This window comes from Anomalospiza imberbis, chromosome 30 (genome assembly GCF_031753505.1).
Source record: "Anomalospiza imberbis isolate Cuckoo-Finch-1a 21T00152 chromosome 30, ASM3175350v1, whole genome shotgun sequence".
NCBI classification, from domain to species: Eukaryota; Metazoa; Chordata; class Aves; order Passeriformes; family Viduidae; genus Anomalospiza; species Anomalospiza imberbis.
Genome location: NC_089710.1, coordinates 654,659 through 672,583, shown reverse-complemented (window position 1 = coordinate 672,583; position 17,925 = coordinate 654,659). Strand labels below are relative to the sequence as shown.

At 52.4% G+C, this 17,925-nt stretch overlaps 1 protein-coding gene across 6 annotated transcripts in view; it reads right to left on the bottom strand.

Moving 5' to 3' along the window:
- The window catches only part of LOC137463838 (zinc finger protein 420-like), a 426,927-nt gene that overhangs the window by 288,029 nt on the left and 120,973 nt on the right, over positions 1 to 17,925 (bottom strand). The window contains exon 2 of one of the 6 annotated variants that reach the window (XM_068175226.1): positions 5,767 to 5,775. The exons of the other annotated variants lie outside the window; for them this stretch is intronic. Within the exon in view, the coding sequence (XP_068031327.1) occupies positions 5,767 to 5,775 (9 nt within the window). The remainder of the gene's footprint in view (positions 1 to 5,766; positions 5,776 to 17,925) is intronic. 6 annotated transcript variants of the gene reach the window in all.

Sequence of the window (17,925 nt, the reverse complement as noted above, 5' to 3'; positions counted from 1 at the left end):
ACTCGGTGGTGCCTCCAGCCCTGAACCCCCTCATCTACAGCCTGAGGAACCTGGAACTCAAGGTTTCTCTGAGGAAAGCAATGACTGGATGCCTTTCAGAATTTAAAATCTTTCTATTTTCTTTTGCAGTGTTCTCTCTGTAATACATTGCATGCCCAGCCTGCCTTCTAAAGCTTTTAATTGTGCTGGGAGTGGGGGGACAGGCTTTTCTCGTATTTCTTTGTTACTGTTTTCACATTGAAAATTTAGTCATCTTCTGTTGGGGAATGGCTGAACAGGGTCATGGATCGATGGAACAATTGTTCCATCAATCCTCTGTTTGAGACCCCAGACCTGAGCTCTGTGCCCGGGAGGAGCTCTGGCCTGGGAAACTGGCCTGGGAAACAGCACTGGCCTGTGAACAGTACACTGTGCACGTACAGATATCAGAAGGCAGAATATCCTTGAGATATGAGTTGTACAAAAACAGGATGTAAAACAAGATGTACCTAGCAAAGTAAAATATATCAAGCTAGAAGATGAAAAACTTAGCTGCAGCTGAAACCACAGGTAGAAGAATATAAAACAATGAACCTTTATGAATTAACCAATGAGAGCTTGTTGCTGACATTGCTTGCAAAATATTATATAAACTGACTAGATCCTTGAATAAATTGGAGCTTGCTTATCAATCATATTGGTTGCATGCTTGTCTTCCCTCACCACCTGCAGCAATAATCGTCCATATTCAGTTCACTGTCTACCTCTTTAACTTGGCTCACAGACTGTGTAAATTAGGAATCATACTCTCTGTGTGTCTTTAAATAAAGTAAATCTTCCTGGAAAAACTTATTTGTTAAAAATCCTCCCTCTGTTACCTCTCCTTCAGCTGCAAGGGGCAGTGTCTGTGTGCAGAGGTCAAGAGAAAAACAGTCCCAGCCCAGCAGCACTGCCAGGGAGCAGCAGCACCTGGTCTTTTGAGAGCTGTACTTTTTCCACTTCCAACCTCTCCTTTGTTGTCCTTGTCCAAGGCCGGAGTGCTCTGGCAGCTCCGTCCCTGTCCTGCTGTGTGTCCGTGCTATGCCCGCAGGCAGGGACAGGCCATGGGCACTGCTGGGACACAGCTGGGTTCCACCAGAGCAGCTCCACCAGCAAAGGGGATTTCCTTAGTGCAGTGCCCAAAGGTTTAGGTCTTTTTACTATGTTGGTCTCCTGGAGAAGCCCAAGGAATGGATTTTGCAGTATCACTGCTGTGCTTGTTTGTCCCTGGAGTTCAGGGACAGTTCAGGGACTGCTGTGCTTGTTTGTCCCAGTGAGATCAGGGTCCCACTGTGGGACTTCAGGGACTGGGGGCAGGGTCAGGTGTGTTGTCTCAGTGGTCAGTGGCCATGGAGATGACAAATGATCTCCAAGTCACCTGCCTGGGGCTCTGCGGTCAGTGATGGCTCTGGTGGAAGGTGAGCACTTTTCTGTAGGAAATCAGAACCTGCCAGGAGAGCACAGAGGATCTGCAGGGACAGCCCGGCCCATCAGGTCAGCAGTGAATGGAGCCGGGGAGCAGAATCCTGCCCAGGGTGGTGTCACCCCGAGAGCAAGGACTGAATGTCTGTTGTGAGCCAGAAGAGCCCTGCAGCCCAGGGGACACAGCAGGCACAGGGAAAGGAGTCTGGACACTGACTCGTCTGACCCTCAGGGACTCCCCCAGGAAGATCCAGGGCAGCCCCGAGCCCATCCTGCAGCCCTGGAACAAGGCAGGCACTTCTGAGCACCCTCCATGGCCCCGCAGAGCCTGTGTGGGATGGGGTCAGTGCAGGGAGCACCATCAGTGCCTCTGTGTCCCAGGCTGAGCAGCAGAGCCCAGCAGAGGCAGCCCAGGGCCCCAGGCAGCACAGCCCCCGCGCTCTGCAGAGCAGCAGCCCCAGCCCGGGCTCTGGGGAGCAGGGCAGGGGCTGCAGCAATGCCTGCTCCGGCCAGCACAGACATGTTCCCCTGGGACAGGCTCTGGGGGCAGCTGGCATGTGCCAGGAGCAGAGCAGGAGCCCGTGGGTGTGCACAGGAGCCCTGGCAAGAGGCTGCCCTGTCCCTGGGCCAGCAGGAGCTGCCTGAGGAGCCCCAGGGGCCAACTCTGCTGCTATGCTGGGCAGCGGGGCTGGGCCTGGGGCTGCAGGAGCTGCCTGAGCTGAGCATCTGCTGAGCATTCCAAACACAGAGTGGCTGTCCCTGACCTCCAGTGCCTCCTGTTCCTGCTGCAGGGCCAGACCTGACTGCTGCTCTGCTGGGCTGGGGCCGGGGCAGGGAAAGGCTGAACTGGGCAGTGCCAAGGAGAGGAAAACAATGGACCCTGGTCCCCAGGAGTCCCCACAGTGTCAGAATGGTGTCCGTGGTTCCATGAGTCCTGACAGTGTCACAATGACCCCTCAGTTCCATGAAGCCCCACAGGGTCACCATGGTCCTCTGGTCACTCGAGGCCCTGCAGTGTCACAAGGGCCCCTTGGTTCTATGGAACCCACAGGGTCAGTTTTGCCAGTGGGCAGGGTCAGCTCCAAAGACACAGAGACCAACCTAAGGAATTGTGTAATTTCTATAATGTAAATCTGCAAAAAAAACCCCATGAAATTATAAGTTCAGCCAACCACATAATCATTAGAAAGTAATTACAAAACCAGAAGCTCAGCAATGCACCCAGCCAGCAGCACCAAAGATTGCAGCAGTGATTGAGAAAGATCCAGCAGCAGTTACCCTCAGGCTTTACCATGCCCCAGATCCACACAGCAGCTGGGGAAGCTGTCACAGCCAAGGGCTGCAGAGCCACTCCTGGACACTGGGAATTCCTGCAGGTGCCTCCAGCCACAGGTGAGGCTCCAGCCTCACTGGGAGAGGGCCCAGCTTTTACACTGTTAAACAAACAAGCTGACATCACTGCTAGTGTGGGAACTTCTGCTTTCATTCTCCTGCTTGGCTTCTCGTGAAGCCTGGCCAGGGCCCAAGGAGGAACCAAGGAAGTTGACTTTGACCCCTAAACAAGGCCAGATGGGGCCTCGTCTGATTTTTAAATACAGAAAGGTAAATCCACATGTGATAAATGAATATGATTCATGCTTACAATTGTAACTATATTGATATTTTAGAAAATATTCGTTAAAAAGTAATAGAGGAAAATGATATGTAATTAGTGCCACAAAACAGATGTTTTGTGATGTTCATGAGAAAATAGGATACAGGATAGAGTACTGAGATAAACAATATGCTGAAAAAGAAGTGGCCTTTGGATGAATAAAGTTAGGAAAACTTCCAGAGCAGAACTGGCATTGATGAACAGAGTCAAGACGACTCCCAAGGCAGGATCGGCCTTGAGATGAATAAAGCTGGGACAATTCCAGATTGGGAATCTAAAATAGTGGTCTTATCTATGAAATAATAAAGCTTATTTGGAACATAATACTTACTTCTAAAACACAAAACTTACTTATAATACTTATATCTTAATATATAATACTTATAGCTTACTTATAATACTTACAGCTTATAGCTTAAAAATACTTATTACATAACACAAAGCTTAATGCGCAACCTGCCAGGTCATTCAGAGGACAGCGAGGAAGACAGCGAGCCTTCCACGGCAGGCGGGGCGGGGAGGGCAGCCCCCGCCCCCGGCGCAGGAGCCAGTCCCACTGAGGGCAGGACAGAGAACGAGATGGTGGTCCCGCCCAGGATGTGCTGCTGCACAACTGACGCTGGTGTCTCAAAGGATATCAACTCCGCCAGTACGCACGGCGCGCAGGGAGGCGCGCCAGGAGGAAGCTGCACCTGTCCTGTTGGCAAAGCAGAAGCCCCCGCATGCGGTGGGGCGCGTGCCAGGGGATGGATCAGAGGCTCCATTGCCGGTCCCAGCAGTACCAGAGGGTGGGACCCGTACATCTGCACAGGCTCCATCAGCGAAGGAGTCGGGGGGGCTCCAGCCCCCACTGCACCGTGGACTGCGGCCGGCCCCCCAGCGAGTGCAGTCCCTGCAATGCCGGGTGTGCTGAAGCTGATAGTTGCGGCAAAGGCACCCCCCCTGCCTGGAAGGCGGATGATGTCACCGGCACCTTGCTTAAGGCGAGGTGCGTCTGCCCGGCCAAACGCGGCATGGGCTGCGGCGCGGTCTGTGTCTGGAATCCCAAAATGTCCCGGTCGGAACCGCTGCCTCTCTGGGTCTTGCCACTCAAGGCCGTGTAGATGCACCCCCAGATTATGAACAGCATGGATGCTGTAGCGTCCCTTTTGCGCATCTCCTTCAGGAGGCATTGGCCCAAGCCACGCCAGACTCTACGATTAAAGGCGCGTTCAGGGTCCGCAGGGAATCCATGGTCTCAAGCCCAACTCAAGAGTGTGACGAGCTCATTATCAGAGACCTGGACCCCTATGTGAGGGGCGCAAGTCTGCCACGCGGTCAAGAACAACCATTCAGCCGTAGATAACTGGTTCCCCATTGTTAGGAAACCCTCCCTTAGCAGACGTCCACTGCAAGAGACAGACAGTCCACTACTTCAGGGAAAACCGTCCTGCTCAGCCTTCGGCTTCTAAGAGCCGATCCGCAGTCCAGACAGGACCAAGCTTTCTCCAGAAGGCACACGGTTTCAGCGTAACCTCTCTCAGGAGGGTAAAGGTGTCCGGCCGGAGCCTCCAGGCTCCTGGCGAGCAGCCGCAGCCGCAGAGCGACCCCTGCAAGGCGCCGGGGCTCAGGTCTTCAGCCGAGGCTGCAGTAACAGATGTTGCTGTAGAGCAGGACGGTAACGAGAATGACTCCAAATCAAAGGCTAGAGAATGGACTCCCCCTTTATTTCAAATGCACTGCTCTATTTATAGAGAACATAGTGCGGACTAATTTCATTGGTCCTAGAGTAAAAACATCTCACACCACTGGTGTGCAGTGAATGACGCACGGTGGCAGAACCTATCCATAAACAATGTGAATAACAAGATAGATTAGGGAATTATTTACATTCTTTCCCAACTGTCTCCCAGGCTCTCACCTGGTTAGAAAACCTTCTCTTTTTCTCTCTGACTGAACTGAGAATATCCACATTTGCCTTCCTGATGAACTTTCTCCAGGAAGTTGGCGCTGTGTGCTGGGACCCAGGGTGGGCTGGGTGGGAAAAGCACTTTGGCACTTTTGCACAGAGCTTCCTTGGGGATGTTGAGGGGAGGAACAAAGGTGGGACAAGAGAGAGCTGCAGATCATTGAGAGAGGAACAAGGGTAGGCAAAGTCAAGGGGCAAAGGCATTAAGAAGGCCTTTGTGTCCAGGGGCATCTGCATGGAAACCACCAGGCCTCTGGCAGAAAGGCGGCCATGCCCACCAGGCCTTTGTGACCCGCGGTGACATCGTGCCCCGAGGCCATTGTGACCCATGCGCATGTCATGACCCTGCTGCCCCACCACCCATGCCAACAGCAAGGCAGCCTGGTCAGGGAGAGCGGGCTGAGGAAGGATGACAGCGTTGCCTTTTGGTCTGCACAGATGTTGACTTCAGGTGTGGGCTGCTTTCACAGAATCACAGAATGACTGGGTTGGAAGAGACCTGCAAGATCATCAAGTCTAACCCATGCCCTAAACACCTTAACTGACCCATGGCACCAAGTGCCATATCCAGTCTTTTTGTGAACATTCCCAGGGATGATGACTCCACCACCTCCCCAGGCAGGCCATTCCAACATTTTATCATTCTTTTTGTGAAAAACTTCTTCCTAGTATCCAACCAATATTTCCCCTGACACAGCTTGAGACTGTGTCCTCACGTTCTGACATTTGTTGCCTGGAGAAAGAGACCAACCCCACCTGACTACAACCACCTTTCAGGAAGTTGTATGGAGCGATAAGGTCACCTCTGAGTCTCCTTTTCTCCAGGCTAAGCAACCCCAGCTCCCTCAGATGTTCCTCACAGGATTTGTGTTCCAAGCCCCTCACCAGCCTTGTCGCTCTTCTCTCGAGCATCTCAACGTCCTTCCCAAACAGAGGGGCCAGAACTGGACACAGCACTCATGGTATGGTGCCACTACAGGGGAAGAATGCCAAGTACATCAGTGCCGAGTACAGGGGAAGAATCACTGCCCTGCTCCTTCTTGTCGCACCATTCCTGATCCAGGCCAGAAGCCATTGTCCTTCTTGGCCACCTGGGCACACTGCTGGCTCATGTCCAGCCTGCTGTCAACCAGTGCTCCCAGGTCCCTTTCTGCCTGGGCACTGTCCAGCTACACTGTCCCCAGCCTAGAGCAGTGCAGGGGGTTATTGTGGCCAAAATGCAGGAGTGGGCACTTGGACTTATTAGACTTCATCTTATTGGAATCTGCCCATCCATCCAAGCATTCCAGGTGTCCCTGCAGAGCCCTCCTGCCTTCCAACAGATGGTAGGAGTAGGTAACTAAGCTTCCAGCTCAGTGTCATCTGCAGATTTACTGATGAAAGCCTCAATCCCCTCATCCATGTAGTCAATAAAAATATTGAACAGAGCTGGCCCAGCACAGAGCCCTGAGGGACAGCACTGGTGACTGTCCCCAGCTGGATGCAGCACCGCTCACCACCACTCTCTGGGCCGGCCATCCAGCCAGTTCTGAACCCAGCACAGAGTGCTCCTGGCCCAGCCGTGGGCTGCAGCTTTTCCAGGAGTGTGCTGTGGGAGACAGTGTCAAAGGCCTTGCTGGAGTCCAAATAGACACATCCACAGCCTTTCCTGCATCCACCAGGAGGGTCATCTGGTCATAGTAGGAGACCAGGTTGGTCAAACACGACCTAGCCCTCCTAAACCCCTGCTGGCTGGGTCTGACACCCTGGCCATCCTGGAAGTGCTGTGTGATGGCACTCAGTGTGAACTGTTCCATGACCTTACCGGGTACTGAGGTCAGGCTGACTGGCCTGTAATTACCAGGATCCTCCTTCCCACCCGTGCTGTGAATGGGTGTCACATTGGGCAGCTTCCAGTCATCTGGAACCTCACCAGTGAGCCAGGACTGCTGGTAAATGATGGAGAGCAGCTTGGCAAGCTCATCTGCCAGCTCTCTATCACCCTGGGGTGGATCCTATCAGGTCCCATGGATTTATGAACATCCAAGCAGCTCAGCAGTTCTCTGATGGCCTCCTCTTGGATAACAGTGGTGCACTCTGCTCCCTGACATCATCTACCAGCCCAGGAGGACAGTTGTCCTGAAGGCAAATCATCTTCTCACTAAAAACTGAGGCAAAAAATGGCATTAAGCACCTCTGCCTTCTCCTGATCTGCAGTTATTAAATTCTCTTCCACATCTAATCAAGAACAATGGTTGGTCTTACTCTTCCTTTTACCATTGATATATTTGTAAAAACATTTTTTATTATCCTTTACAGAAGCTGCCATTTTAAGTTCAAACTGAGCTTTGGCTTACCTAATTTCTTCCCTTCATGCCTCAGCAAGCCCCTTAAATACTTCCTGAGAGACCTGACCCTCCTTCCAAAGATGATACATCCTCCTTTTATTCCTAAGTTCCTTCAAAACCTCCTTGCCCATCCAGACTGGAAGTTTGCCTCATCAACTCGTCCATTGGCACACAGGGACAGTCTGTTCCTGTGCCCTCGAGACCTCTGTTTTGAAGCTTGTCCACCTTTCCTGAACTCCTTTGTTTCCAAGGGCTGCTTCCCAAGTAATTCTCTGAATAAGTCTCCTAAGTAGGCCAAAGTCTGCCCTCCGAAGTCCAATGTAAAAGTCTTTAGTGTTCCACGTGACTTCACCATGAGAATTCTATAACTTCAAGATCACTGTGCCCCAAGTGACCTCCAACCACCACATCTTCCACCAGCCCATCTCTATTTACAAACAACAGATCTAACATAGTCCCTCTCCTGGTGGGCTTACTCACCAGCTGTGACAAAAAATTGTCCTCCACAAACTCTAAATATTTCCTAGACTGCCTCATTTCAGCTGTATTGAGTCCCCAGCAGATGTCCAGCAGGCTGAAGTCGCCTACAAGAACAAGGGCTGATGATCCAGAAACATTCTTTAGCTGCTTTTAGAATGAGTTGTCCACATCTTCTTCCTGGCTGGGTGGACGATAACAGACTCCCAGTAGGATGTCAGCCTTGTTGGCCTTCCTTTAATTCTTACCCATAGACATTCAGCTCCATCTTCATAAGTTTCAGTACTTATGGTGTCAAAAGCCTCCCTAATGTAAAGGGCCACCCCTCCACCTCTTCTCCCTCTCCTGTCTCTCCTGAAGAGCTTGCAGCCATCCAGTGCAGCGCTCCAGCCATGTGAGTCGTCCCACCCTGTTTCTGTGATGGCAATTACATCATAGCTCTGCTGCTGCACCATGGCCTCCAGCTCTTCTTGTTTGTCACCCATGCTGTGTGCATTGGTGTACATGCACCTCAGCTGGGCTGCTGATTTCACCCCTAACTCAGGCTTACCACCCACGAGCCTGCTTCCAGACAACCCAGCTACATCTCCCTCCCCCTTCAGACCTAGTTTAAAGCCTTCTCAACAAGTTCTGCCAGTTCATGAGCTAAAATTCTTCTGCCCTTCACAGAAAGATGGAGCCCATCTGGTCCAAGCAGGCCAGGTGCTGTAAAAGTTGCCCCATGATTAAAGAATCTGAAATTTTGTCAATGACACCAACCCTTGAGTCACTCGTTGATAATGTGAGCTCTCCTATTGCTTTCAGCATTTTTGTCGTACTCCAAAGGGACTGAGGAAAAGACTGTCTGTGCCCCTGTCCTATTAACCACCTGACCCAATGCCCTAAAGTCCTTTTTAATTGCCCTGACACTCCTCTTTTCAATCTCATCACTGCCAGCCTGGGGTATCAGCAGTGGGCAATAATCAGAGGGCTGAATCAGCCCAGGCAGTGTGTCAGTGATATCCCGTACCCGGGCCCCAGGGAGGCAGCAGACCTCCCTGTGGGGTGGGTCTGGTCGACATATGGGGCCCTCTGTTCCCCTCAGGAGGGAGTCACCCACCACGATTACCCTTCTTTCCTTTTTGATGTTAGAGGTGCTGATCTGTCTCACAGATTAATCATAATTGGGAGGTTCACTGGGCAGATAATTTTCTTCTAAACCGTCTGGCTGACTCTCCAGATCCAGGGGATCATACAGAATCTGAAGGGGCACCTGGCTTGGGAGAGGGGGTTGGGAGGGATTTTTATTATTACCTCCCTGAGTAGGTACCCACTCCCACTCCCCTTCATCGGCCAGGTGTCCTTCTATAGCCTGACAGTGGGAGGCGTGGGAGACAGCAGGAACCAAGGAGAACATTGCTGCCCTGCCAGACCTCATGGAACCAAGGATCCATTGTGACACTGCAGGGCCCTGGGGCACCACGGTGCCATTGTGACACTGCAGGGCCCAAGGATCCAAGGGACTTTGTGACACCAGAGGGACATTGTGACACTGGGAGGCCTCATGGAATCATGGACGCCATTGGGACACTCTGGGGCCTCATGGAACCGTGGTGACACCAAGTTGTCTGGGGGTGTTGATCTGCTGGAAGGCAGGAGGGCTCTGCAGAGGGACCAGGACAGGCTGGATCCAGGGCCCAAATCCAACAAGGTGAGGTTTAACAAGTCCAAGTGCCAGGTCCTGCACTTTGGAAACAACAACCCCTGCAGCACTACAGGCTGGGGACAGAGTGGCTGGACAGTGCCCAGGCAGAAAGGGACCTGCAGGGACTGATGGACAGCAGGCTGGACATGAGCCAGCAGTGTGCCCAGGTGGCCAAGAAGGCCAATGGCTCCTGGCCTGGATCAGGAATGGTGTGGCCAGCAGGAGCAGGGCAGTCATTCTTCCCCTGTGCTCAGCACTGGTTGGGCAGCACCTCGAGTGCTGTGTCCAGTTCTGGGTCCCCCAATTTAGGAAGGACCTGGAGGGGCTGGAGCATATCCAGAGAAGGGCAACAAGGCTGGTGAGGGGTCTGGAGCACAAGTCCTGTGAGGAGCAGCTGAGGGAGCTGGGGTTGTTTATCCTGGAGAAGAGGCGGCTCAGGGGACACAAGGCTGTGTCAGGGCACAGGTTGGACTTGATGATCTCCAAGGTCTTTTCCAGCCTTGCTGATTCTGGGATTCTCTGAAACCACCTTTGGACAGTTGCAGGAGGAGCCCTGGGCCTCCTCTTCAGAAGCTCCAGCAGCCCAGGTCCCTCAGCTTCTCCTCACAGCCCCAAAGCCCATCCTGTCAGTCCTGCAGAGCCTCTGCAGCCCCTCCTCATTGCCCAGAACAGGCAGCCCCACAGCCAGACACAGCAGCCCAGATGTGCCCCCCTGGCCTGGGGTGCCTCTGGCAAGGGAGCAGCACGAGGCACTGCAGGAGCCTGCAGACAATTCCTGCAGCACTTGTGGGATGATCCTGCTCCCCAAGGGCCGTTCCCATGGTGCCAAGTAAGGAACTGGAATGGGGAGTGGGGCCAGAGAGGAAAAGGCAAACAGGGATGGGCTGTTTGCAGGGGAGGGAACAGGGGTGGGCAATAGGAAGAAATATGTACAAGGGAAGGAAAAAGAAAGCAAAGGTGGAGCCAAGGAAATGCTCAGGGCAGTTTGGGGGTGGCTGCCAGGCAGCGCTGGTTCTGAGCAACAGCGTCTGCAGTGGGACAGGAAACTCCCAGCTGATGGGAACAAACTTTCTGGCTGGCTGCAGAGGCCAGGACAAAGCTGAGTGATTTCCCTCAGCTTTGTCCCCCAGCCCTTCCTGGCCCCAGGGGCTGATGGCATTTGTGCTCGCTCAGGTTCATGTCCCCACAGCAGCAGCATGGGGGTGCTCCCGCCTGCTGTGTGCAATGCAAACAGGGGCTCCTGAGCCAGTGCTGCCGTGGCTGTGCCTGCAAGGATGCGGCACCTGTGTGAGCTGGGGGAGTGGCCAGGGCTGCAGAGGGGGGATGTTGTTGGCAGCTCCATGAGGATGCTCTGGGACGCTGCCCTGGGCTGTCCAGCGCACTGGGGATGGATCAGCCCCTGCTCTGCTGCTCCTTCCCGTCTCCCCCAGGGCTCTTGCAGAGCACCAGCCATGCTATTTGCCCCCAGCCTGCCCACGGCCAGCCTGGGGCTGCTCACGGGGGTTTTCTGTGCTGAGCATTGGCCTGGACGTGTTCTTGAGAGAGCCTGGGCAAGGAGCCTGGAGCCCCCACGCCCTGGCCTGAGGCGTCAGCGCTGCCCCAGCAGTGCCCATGGGCTGTCCCTGCTGCAGCCCCGGCACTGCCACCCCCAGGACTGTGCCCGGCCCCGAGAGCACTCAGGCCCTGCAGCAACACCAGGGCCACCAGGGCAGCGGGGCAGGGCCACGGGAGCAGCACTGGCAACACCAAGTGCTGCTGCTGCTGGGCACAGCTGCTGTGCCAGCACTGATCTGCCCCAGCTCTGCACACAGACATTGCTGCTGCAGCTCCAGAGAAGGCAACAAAAGGGCATCTCTGCAGAAAACTTTGCTGGGAGGTCCTTGAGTTCCTTTAAAGCCACCGAGAGCGCAGCCCCTCATTGACACAGTCTGTGGCAACAGGGAAGGTGGAGAGAAACAAAAGGAGAAATGGCACAGAGTATATTTTTATTGTGGACAGTATGAAAAAAAAAACCAAAATATGAACCTCCAAAATGAAACCAACAAGAAGTATCAAAGATGACTTTTATTACAAGTGACTGGCAGAAATTGGCCAGCACTTTAATGTTTCTGAAACCATCCACTCATCAGTGTCCACACTGCAGCCTTGAGCTCCTGGTTCCTCAGGCTGTAGATGAGGGGGTTCAGGGCTGGAGGCACCACTGAGTACAGAACTGACAGGGCCAGATCCAGGGATGGGGAGGAGATGGAGGGGGGCTTCAGGTGAGCAAATGCTGCAGTGCTGACAAACAGGGAGACCACGGCCAGGTGAGGGAGGCAGGTGGAAAAGGCTTTGTGCCGTCCCTGCTCAGAGGGGATCCTCAGCACGGCCCTGAAGATCTGCACATAGGAGAAAACAATGAACACAAAACAGCCAAATACCAAACAGGCACTAACAGCAATGAGCCCAATTTCTCTAAGGTGGGAATTGGAGCAGGAGAGCTTGAGGATCTGGGGCATTTCACAGAAGAACTGGCCCAGGGCATTGCCATGGCACAGGGGCAGGGAAAATGTATTGGCCGTTTGCAGCAGAGCATTGAGAAAGGCACTGGCCCAGGCAGCTGCTGCCATGTGGGCACAAGCTCTGCTGCCCAGGAGGGTCCCGTAGTGCAGGGGTTTGCAGATGGACACGTAGCGGTCGTAGCACATGATGGTCAGGATGGAAAATTCTGCTGAGATGAAGAAGGCAAAAAAAAAGAGCTGAGCAGCACATCCTGAGTAGGAGATGGTGCTGGTGTCCCAGAGGGAATTGTGCATGGCTTTGGGGACAGTGGTGCAGATGGAGCCCAGGTCGCTGAGGGCCAGGTTGAGCAGGAAGAAGAACATGGGCGTGTGCAGGTGGTGGCCGCAGGCTACGGCGCTGATGATGAGGCCGTTGCCCAGGAGGGCAGCCAGGGAGATGCCCAGGAAGAGGCAGAAGTGCAGGAGCTGCAGCTGCTGCGTGTCTGCCAGTGCCAGCAGGAGGAAGTGGCTGATGGAGCTGCTGTTGGACATTGGCTGTGCCTTGGCATCGGGTTCTGTAAAAAAAGTAATCATGGAATAGTTGGGTTTGGAGAGGACTTTAAATATCCCAGCACAGCTTGGGGACACTTTCCCCCTCTGCCTGCCCAGGGCTCTGCTGCCTGGAGCTGTCCCTGCCAGCAGCTGCTTCCCTGTGCCCAGGGCTGGACCCTGCCAGTGCAGCCAGAGCCCAGCCCAGTTCTGGGGGCTCAGCTCTTCCCTGCAGACCCCTCCCAGCTCAGGCACTGTCCCAGGGGCAGCTCTGGCTCTGCAGGCTCTGATGGCAATGCCAGAGCAACCCTGAGGAGGCTGGAAAAGTGACATTGATGCTGCCTCTAAGGGGCCCTGTGCTCATTTTTTTTTCACTCCTGCTTTAATCAGATCGGAGAGAAAACTTCTTTATTTTTCTCTAGGCCTGAACTGGGAGATGAATATCTATTTGCAATGTCCCATCCAAGCAACCTAGAGAAGTAGATTAAAAAAGCAGGATTTTCCCTTTTTTGTAGCCCATGACTTACTGTGCTCCCTGTATAATCTGCTTGGAAATGTTCTGGAGTTCAATGCCGTGCTGGGAGCAGTCCTGACCAATGCAGCAGGCTCACCACACAAGGAGAACATTTCGAAGCCTTACCCACTGTGTCCTTCCACCCACATCTTGTCCCCCAGCGCTGGGAGCAGCTCCCCGGGCCGGCTGAGAGCTGTCCCTGGAAGGCAGCACAGTCCCTGGCCCAGCACAGCGCCCTGGGCTGCAGGACCGTGCTCTGCAGGACAGCCCTGGGCACCCCTGGCTGCTCTGCACAAGAGATGATCAGAGAATGTACTCACAGGGTCTGTGGGCATTGGGATGTTCCAGCGGTAGGAGATCACTCCAGGAGCTGCAGCTGCATTGTCCTGCAGCCAGAGGTTCCTGTGCCAAGGGCTGCCAGGGATTCTGCCCCAGGCACTTCTCAGCACCTTCCCAGCCCTGACTGATGGAAGCTCTCTGTGCCTCTGTGCTGTGCCCGGGCTGGCTGCAGGCAGTGCCCCAGCCCTGCTGGGCTGGGAGAAGAGCTGCTCATCCAGAGAAATGTGCTTTTGAAGCTCTCCTTGGTTACAAGGATCACCCTCTGTGCCAGGAGCCCGGCCCAGCTCAGCAGCACAGACACAGCACAAGGACTTTAATGACCCTCTGGGGCTTTGTGCTCAGGCCCTGAACATCAGGCCCTGAGAGGGAGCTGCAGAAACCTCTCCAGAACTCCAAGTCAGAATCCAACTCCAAAGTTTCCTTGACTTTTAATGGGTCCCACTGAGGGACACGGCTGAGAAAGTGTCCCCAGGCCCCAGGCAGAGCAGAGAACTGGAGGCACTGATGACAGGTGGGGACAAAGAGAAGCCAAGTCTTGGTGCCCTGGGGCACAGCAGGCTCTGTGCCACCAAGGGCTGTCAGGAGACACCTTGTCCTGAGGCACTGGGGCCTCCTGGCACAGCCCCAGCCAGGCTGGGCACTGTCAGCCCCTTGTCCTGCCCTCAGCATCCCCCCCTAGCCCACATCCCAGTGGCCTCAAGGATCTGCTGGAAGGAGTCCCTGGGGAGCCTTGCTCAGGAATGGCCCTGGGGGCTCCTTCATGCTCCCAGGGACTGCAGGTTTTTCAGAGCACTTTGGCTTTGGCTTTTGCCTTGGAGTCTCTGAGAGCTTTGTGCAATCATGGCCTCCAATTATCTGCTGTAATTAGTCCCTGGAGAGGCTTTGTCAGGAACAAGACTCAGTGGGGCTCATTAATGCTTCAAGGTACTTCAGTTCTTTTCAGGTACCTTGTGTTTCCCGTTTGATCCAGACTCTGTGAGAGGTTTGTGCAATCATGACCCCAATTATCAGCTTTAACGAGTCCCTTGAGAGCTTTGTACTGACACTCAGTGGGGCTCATTGATGCTTTGTGATACTCTAGGAGTTTAAGGTGCTTTGGATTTTCCTTTCCACACTGAGTGCCTGAGAGTTTTTTGTGCCCTCCTGGTCTCTAGTTCTCTCCTCCAAGGAGTCCATGAGGAGCCTGTGTTGGGGATGGGCCTCAGTGGGTCCCATTTATGCTTTGAGACACTTGGGTTTTTTTCTCTGACTTTCACTCCTGGACAGGTTTGTGCAATCTCCTCTCAAGCCCAGAAGTTCAAGGGCTCAGCTCCAGATGCACCACGTGGCTCATTAGGCTCAAGCAATTCCTGAGAAGCCATGGCTCTGCCTTGATTTCCCTCTGCTCTAATGCAGTTCATTAAGAAGGTTTCCTTTTACAGTTATGGAGAAATATTTCAAAGAGCTTCTAAGAAATATGTATTCCTATTTTAAAGAGTGTCTTTTATAACTGTTCTCTTTCAAGAAGAGCTGATTGCAGGATTCTGTGATTGATATAGATGTAGGGCCGCTCCTAAGGAGGTCTGGCCAGGTCAGAGAAGTTTTACCTTGAGGTCTGACCCAGTGTGGACAACCTTGCCCCACAATCCCCAACCTCATGTGAGAAACAATTTTCACTTTCAAAAATTTAAATGGTTTATTAAGACCTTGTCAATATACAACAGAAGAGTGAATAAAGAATTCATACAGTTTCCGGAGTAAAGGATTCAGTCACCATGTGGTCATCTATAAAATGGATGTTCTGTCTTTTATAGCTCCAGCCCCTCCCAAAGTCTTGTCAATCCACTCCTCCTTCGCTGTCCAGTGGTGGAGATCACTTTCTTACAGCTTGATTGGAGCTCAGGCACTGCCATAGCAACAAGCCGACCCTCCCAAATGCCCTGACTACTGAGGGCATCCCGTGATAACAATGCAAGGGGGAAGGGAAAGATAACTATCCACCTACACAACTTCTCTTAATATATACTTAATATTCATCCCTTAATTGTGAGAGTCAACCATAGGATTACTCATCTATAACAAACCCCCATTTTCTTTTTCTATGTGTTATTTTGCTTGAATATTTAATAAAAATTTTTCTCTTTCTCTTGAAAGAGTCATACTAGCATCTGTTGATGTGGGCAAGGACAGTGGGAACAGGAGAAAAATCTGAGGTTTTCCTTAGACACACTTATTTGGAATGGACAAAAGGGCCTAACAGAGGTCCAGGATGGCTTTGACTCCCATCTATCATGCCTCTGTGGTTGCTACCCATAGTCATTGTATCTTAGGGGTCCAGAGGCCAGCTCGGTCTCGCCCTCCAGTCCCTGTTGTATTCAAAGAAGGTTGGGGAATGACAGTGGTCCAATATGGCCTTTTGTCCCTACCTTACCATGCCTACGGGGTTGCTACCCACAGCAGGGCTATGGACTCTTCTTGGTAGCAAACAAAGGGGCCTTGCCCTCCTTCCTTTGTCTTATTTTCTTAAAGAAGCTGTCCCATTACCTTTTACAGTCCCTTGTGTACTTCCCCTCAACAGGTGCTGGTAATTCTCACCCATTAAAACAGGAAGACAGTTCTCAAGCTGGCTGGTGGAAGCTTGACTTTGGGTGTCTTGGTGTTTTTCTGGTTGTCTTTCAGTCTCTGCCTGAGAGTCAATCTCGTTTCCCCTGGCCTGGATGTTACAGTCCACTCATTGGGTTTTTCCTGCTGGGCCTTTAATTCTGTTGGCATGAGTCCATCCCGACTCTGCAGTTCACACGGCTGATTCGGTGGTGAGCAGTTCCTGAAAGGGACCTTTCCACTGAGGAGTTAAATGCTGATCTCTCCATGACTTGATCATTACTTGATCAAATCCTCAGAATTAATATTATGGACTCTGAAATCCAGGGCGGCTGTTTGAGGAATTGCCCCTTTATGTCTTAGCCCTTCTAAGGTTTCTGCTATAGACATAACGTATTTCTTGGCATTGGCTTCCCCTTCCTCATAGGTGGCAACCCTCTGGGGTGAGGTCAAAAAGGGTAACCCAAACGTCATTTCATAGGGTGACACCCCCAGATCTGACTGGGGTTGAGTTCTAAGTCTTAATAAGGACAAAGGGAGACATTTTATCCATGACATTTGGGTTTCAATCATTAGCTTATCTAGAGCTCTTTCAAGAGTTTGATTCATCCTCTCAGTGTGACCAGAACTCTGGATGCCATGGAGTGTGTAATTCCCATTTACTCCCAGGGTTTGAACAACATTTTGCAATATTTTATACATGAAATGAGTTCCTTGGTGTCATGATCCACTTGTGTGGGGTGTTGTGATGGTTCTTTTCACCAATCCCAAACGTGCAAAAAGGCAAACAACAAGGGACTATTAGGTAATCCCAACAAATGCACCTTTATTAGGGGCCAAAACAGTAAATGCAATAGTGGGGATCAGAAAGGAGATAAAAGGATAAAGAGAGAGAGAGAAAAGAGGGGGATGGGAATAGCTACCAACACAGGCGAGATCCTCACTGGTCCAGACGATGGGGATCCGTCTGGTTGTGTCGGGGAAGTCTTCGAAGTTCTGGTCAACTCAGGGGTTCAGTTATACTCCACGGAGGAAAAAAGGGGGGAACATGCAGGACAATGAGAGTCTATTGTAATTGCTGCAGGGGAACAAGTGAGTCCACTGAAACCACCGAAGCAGGACAAACACAATGAAGAATAAGTCCATTGGAATTACTGAAGAAGAACAGGTCATGTCATTAGTGGTTTCCCCACTCCCTGTGGTAGGGGTCTCAGTCTCAGTCCTTGGGAGGAGGGTTTTCGATCTCCGTCCATCTGTCACAGTGGTAACGGGGCAGATGAGAGGTCTTCAGTGAGAGACCACTAGAGTCACCCCAGAAGGTCATTCGGCTTCAGGAGGAGAGTGGGCAAAGATACACCAGGCCGTTCCTTGCTGTGTTCATGCCGGGTCCTTGCCGATTCCTTGCCAAATCCTTGCCAGGCCTTGTTCGGAACAGCTAACGTAACGGTGCAGCAACTGCACCTGCACTGCCGCTCTCTCCAAGCCGGTACTGTAGTGGAGGAAGGGGTTTCTCCTCGTGGCAATTGGTGGGCAAAAGTGGGGGCTTCAGACAGCCTCTTACACTTGGTCTGAATCAATCCTGTTCAACATCCCATATTGGGGAATGATTGATTCTAGAAGTGTTTTACTCACAACATTGGCGTTGCTTTAACCGTGGGTACCGCCTCTACCCAATGAGTCAGGTTACCTACTATCACTAGTAAAAACTTCCACCGTTGTACCTGGGGAAGCTCGGTAAAGTCTACTTGGATGTTTTGAAAGGGCTGTAAGGCTAGTTCTCGCCCTCCCCTGGTGTTTTCCTCATGACCTTCTCATTTACTTGTTGACATACCACAAACATTTCAATTACCTGCTTAGCTATCCCAAAAATTCCTATGCAGCCCCAGTCCCTTAGAAATTGATCACTTAGCGCTTGTGTAACCCCAGTGTGTTG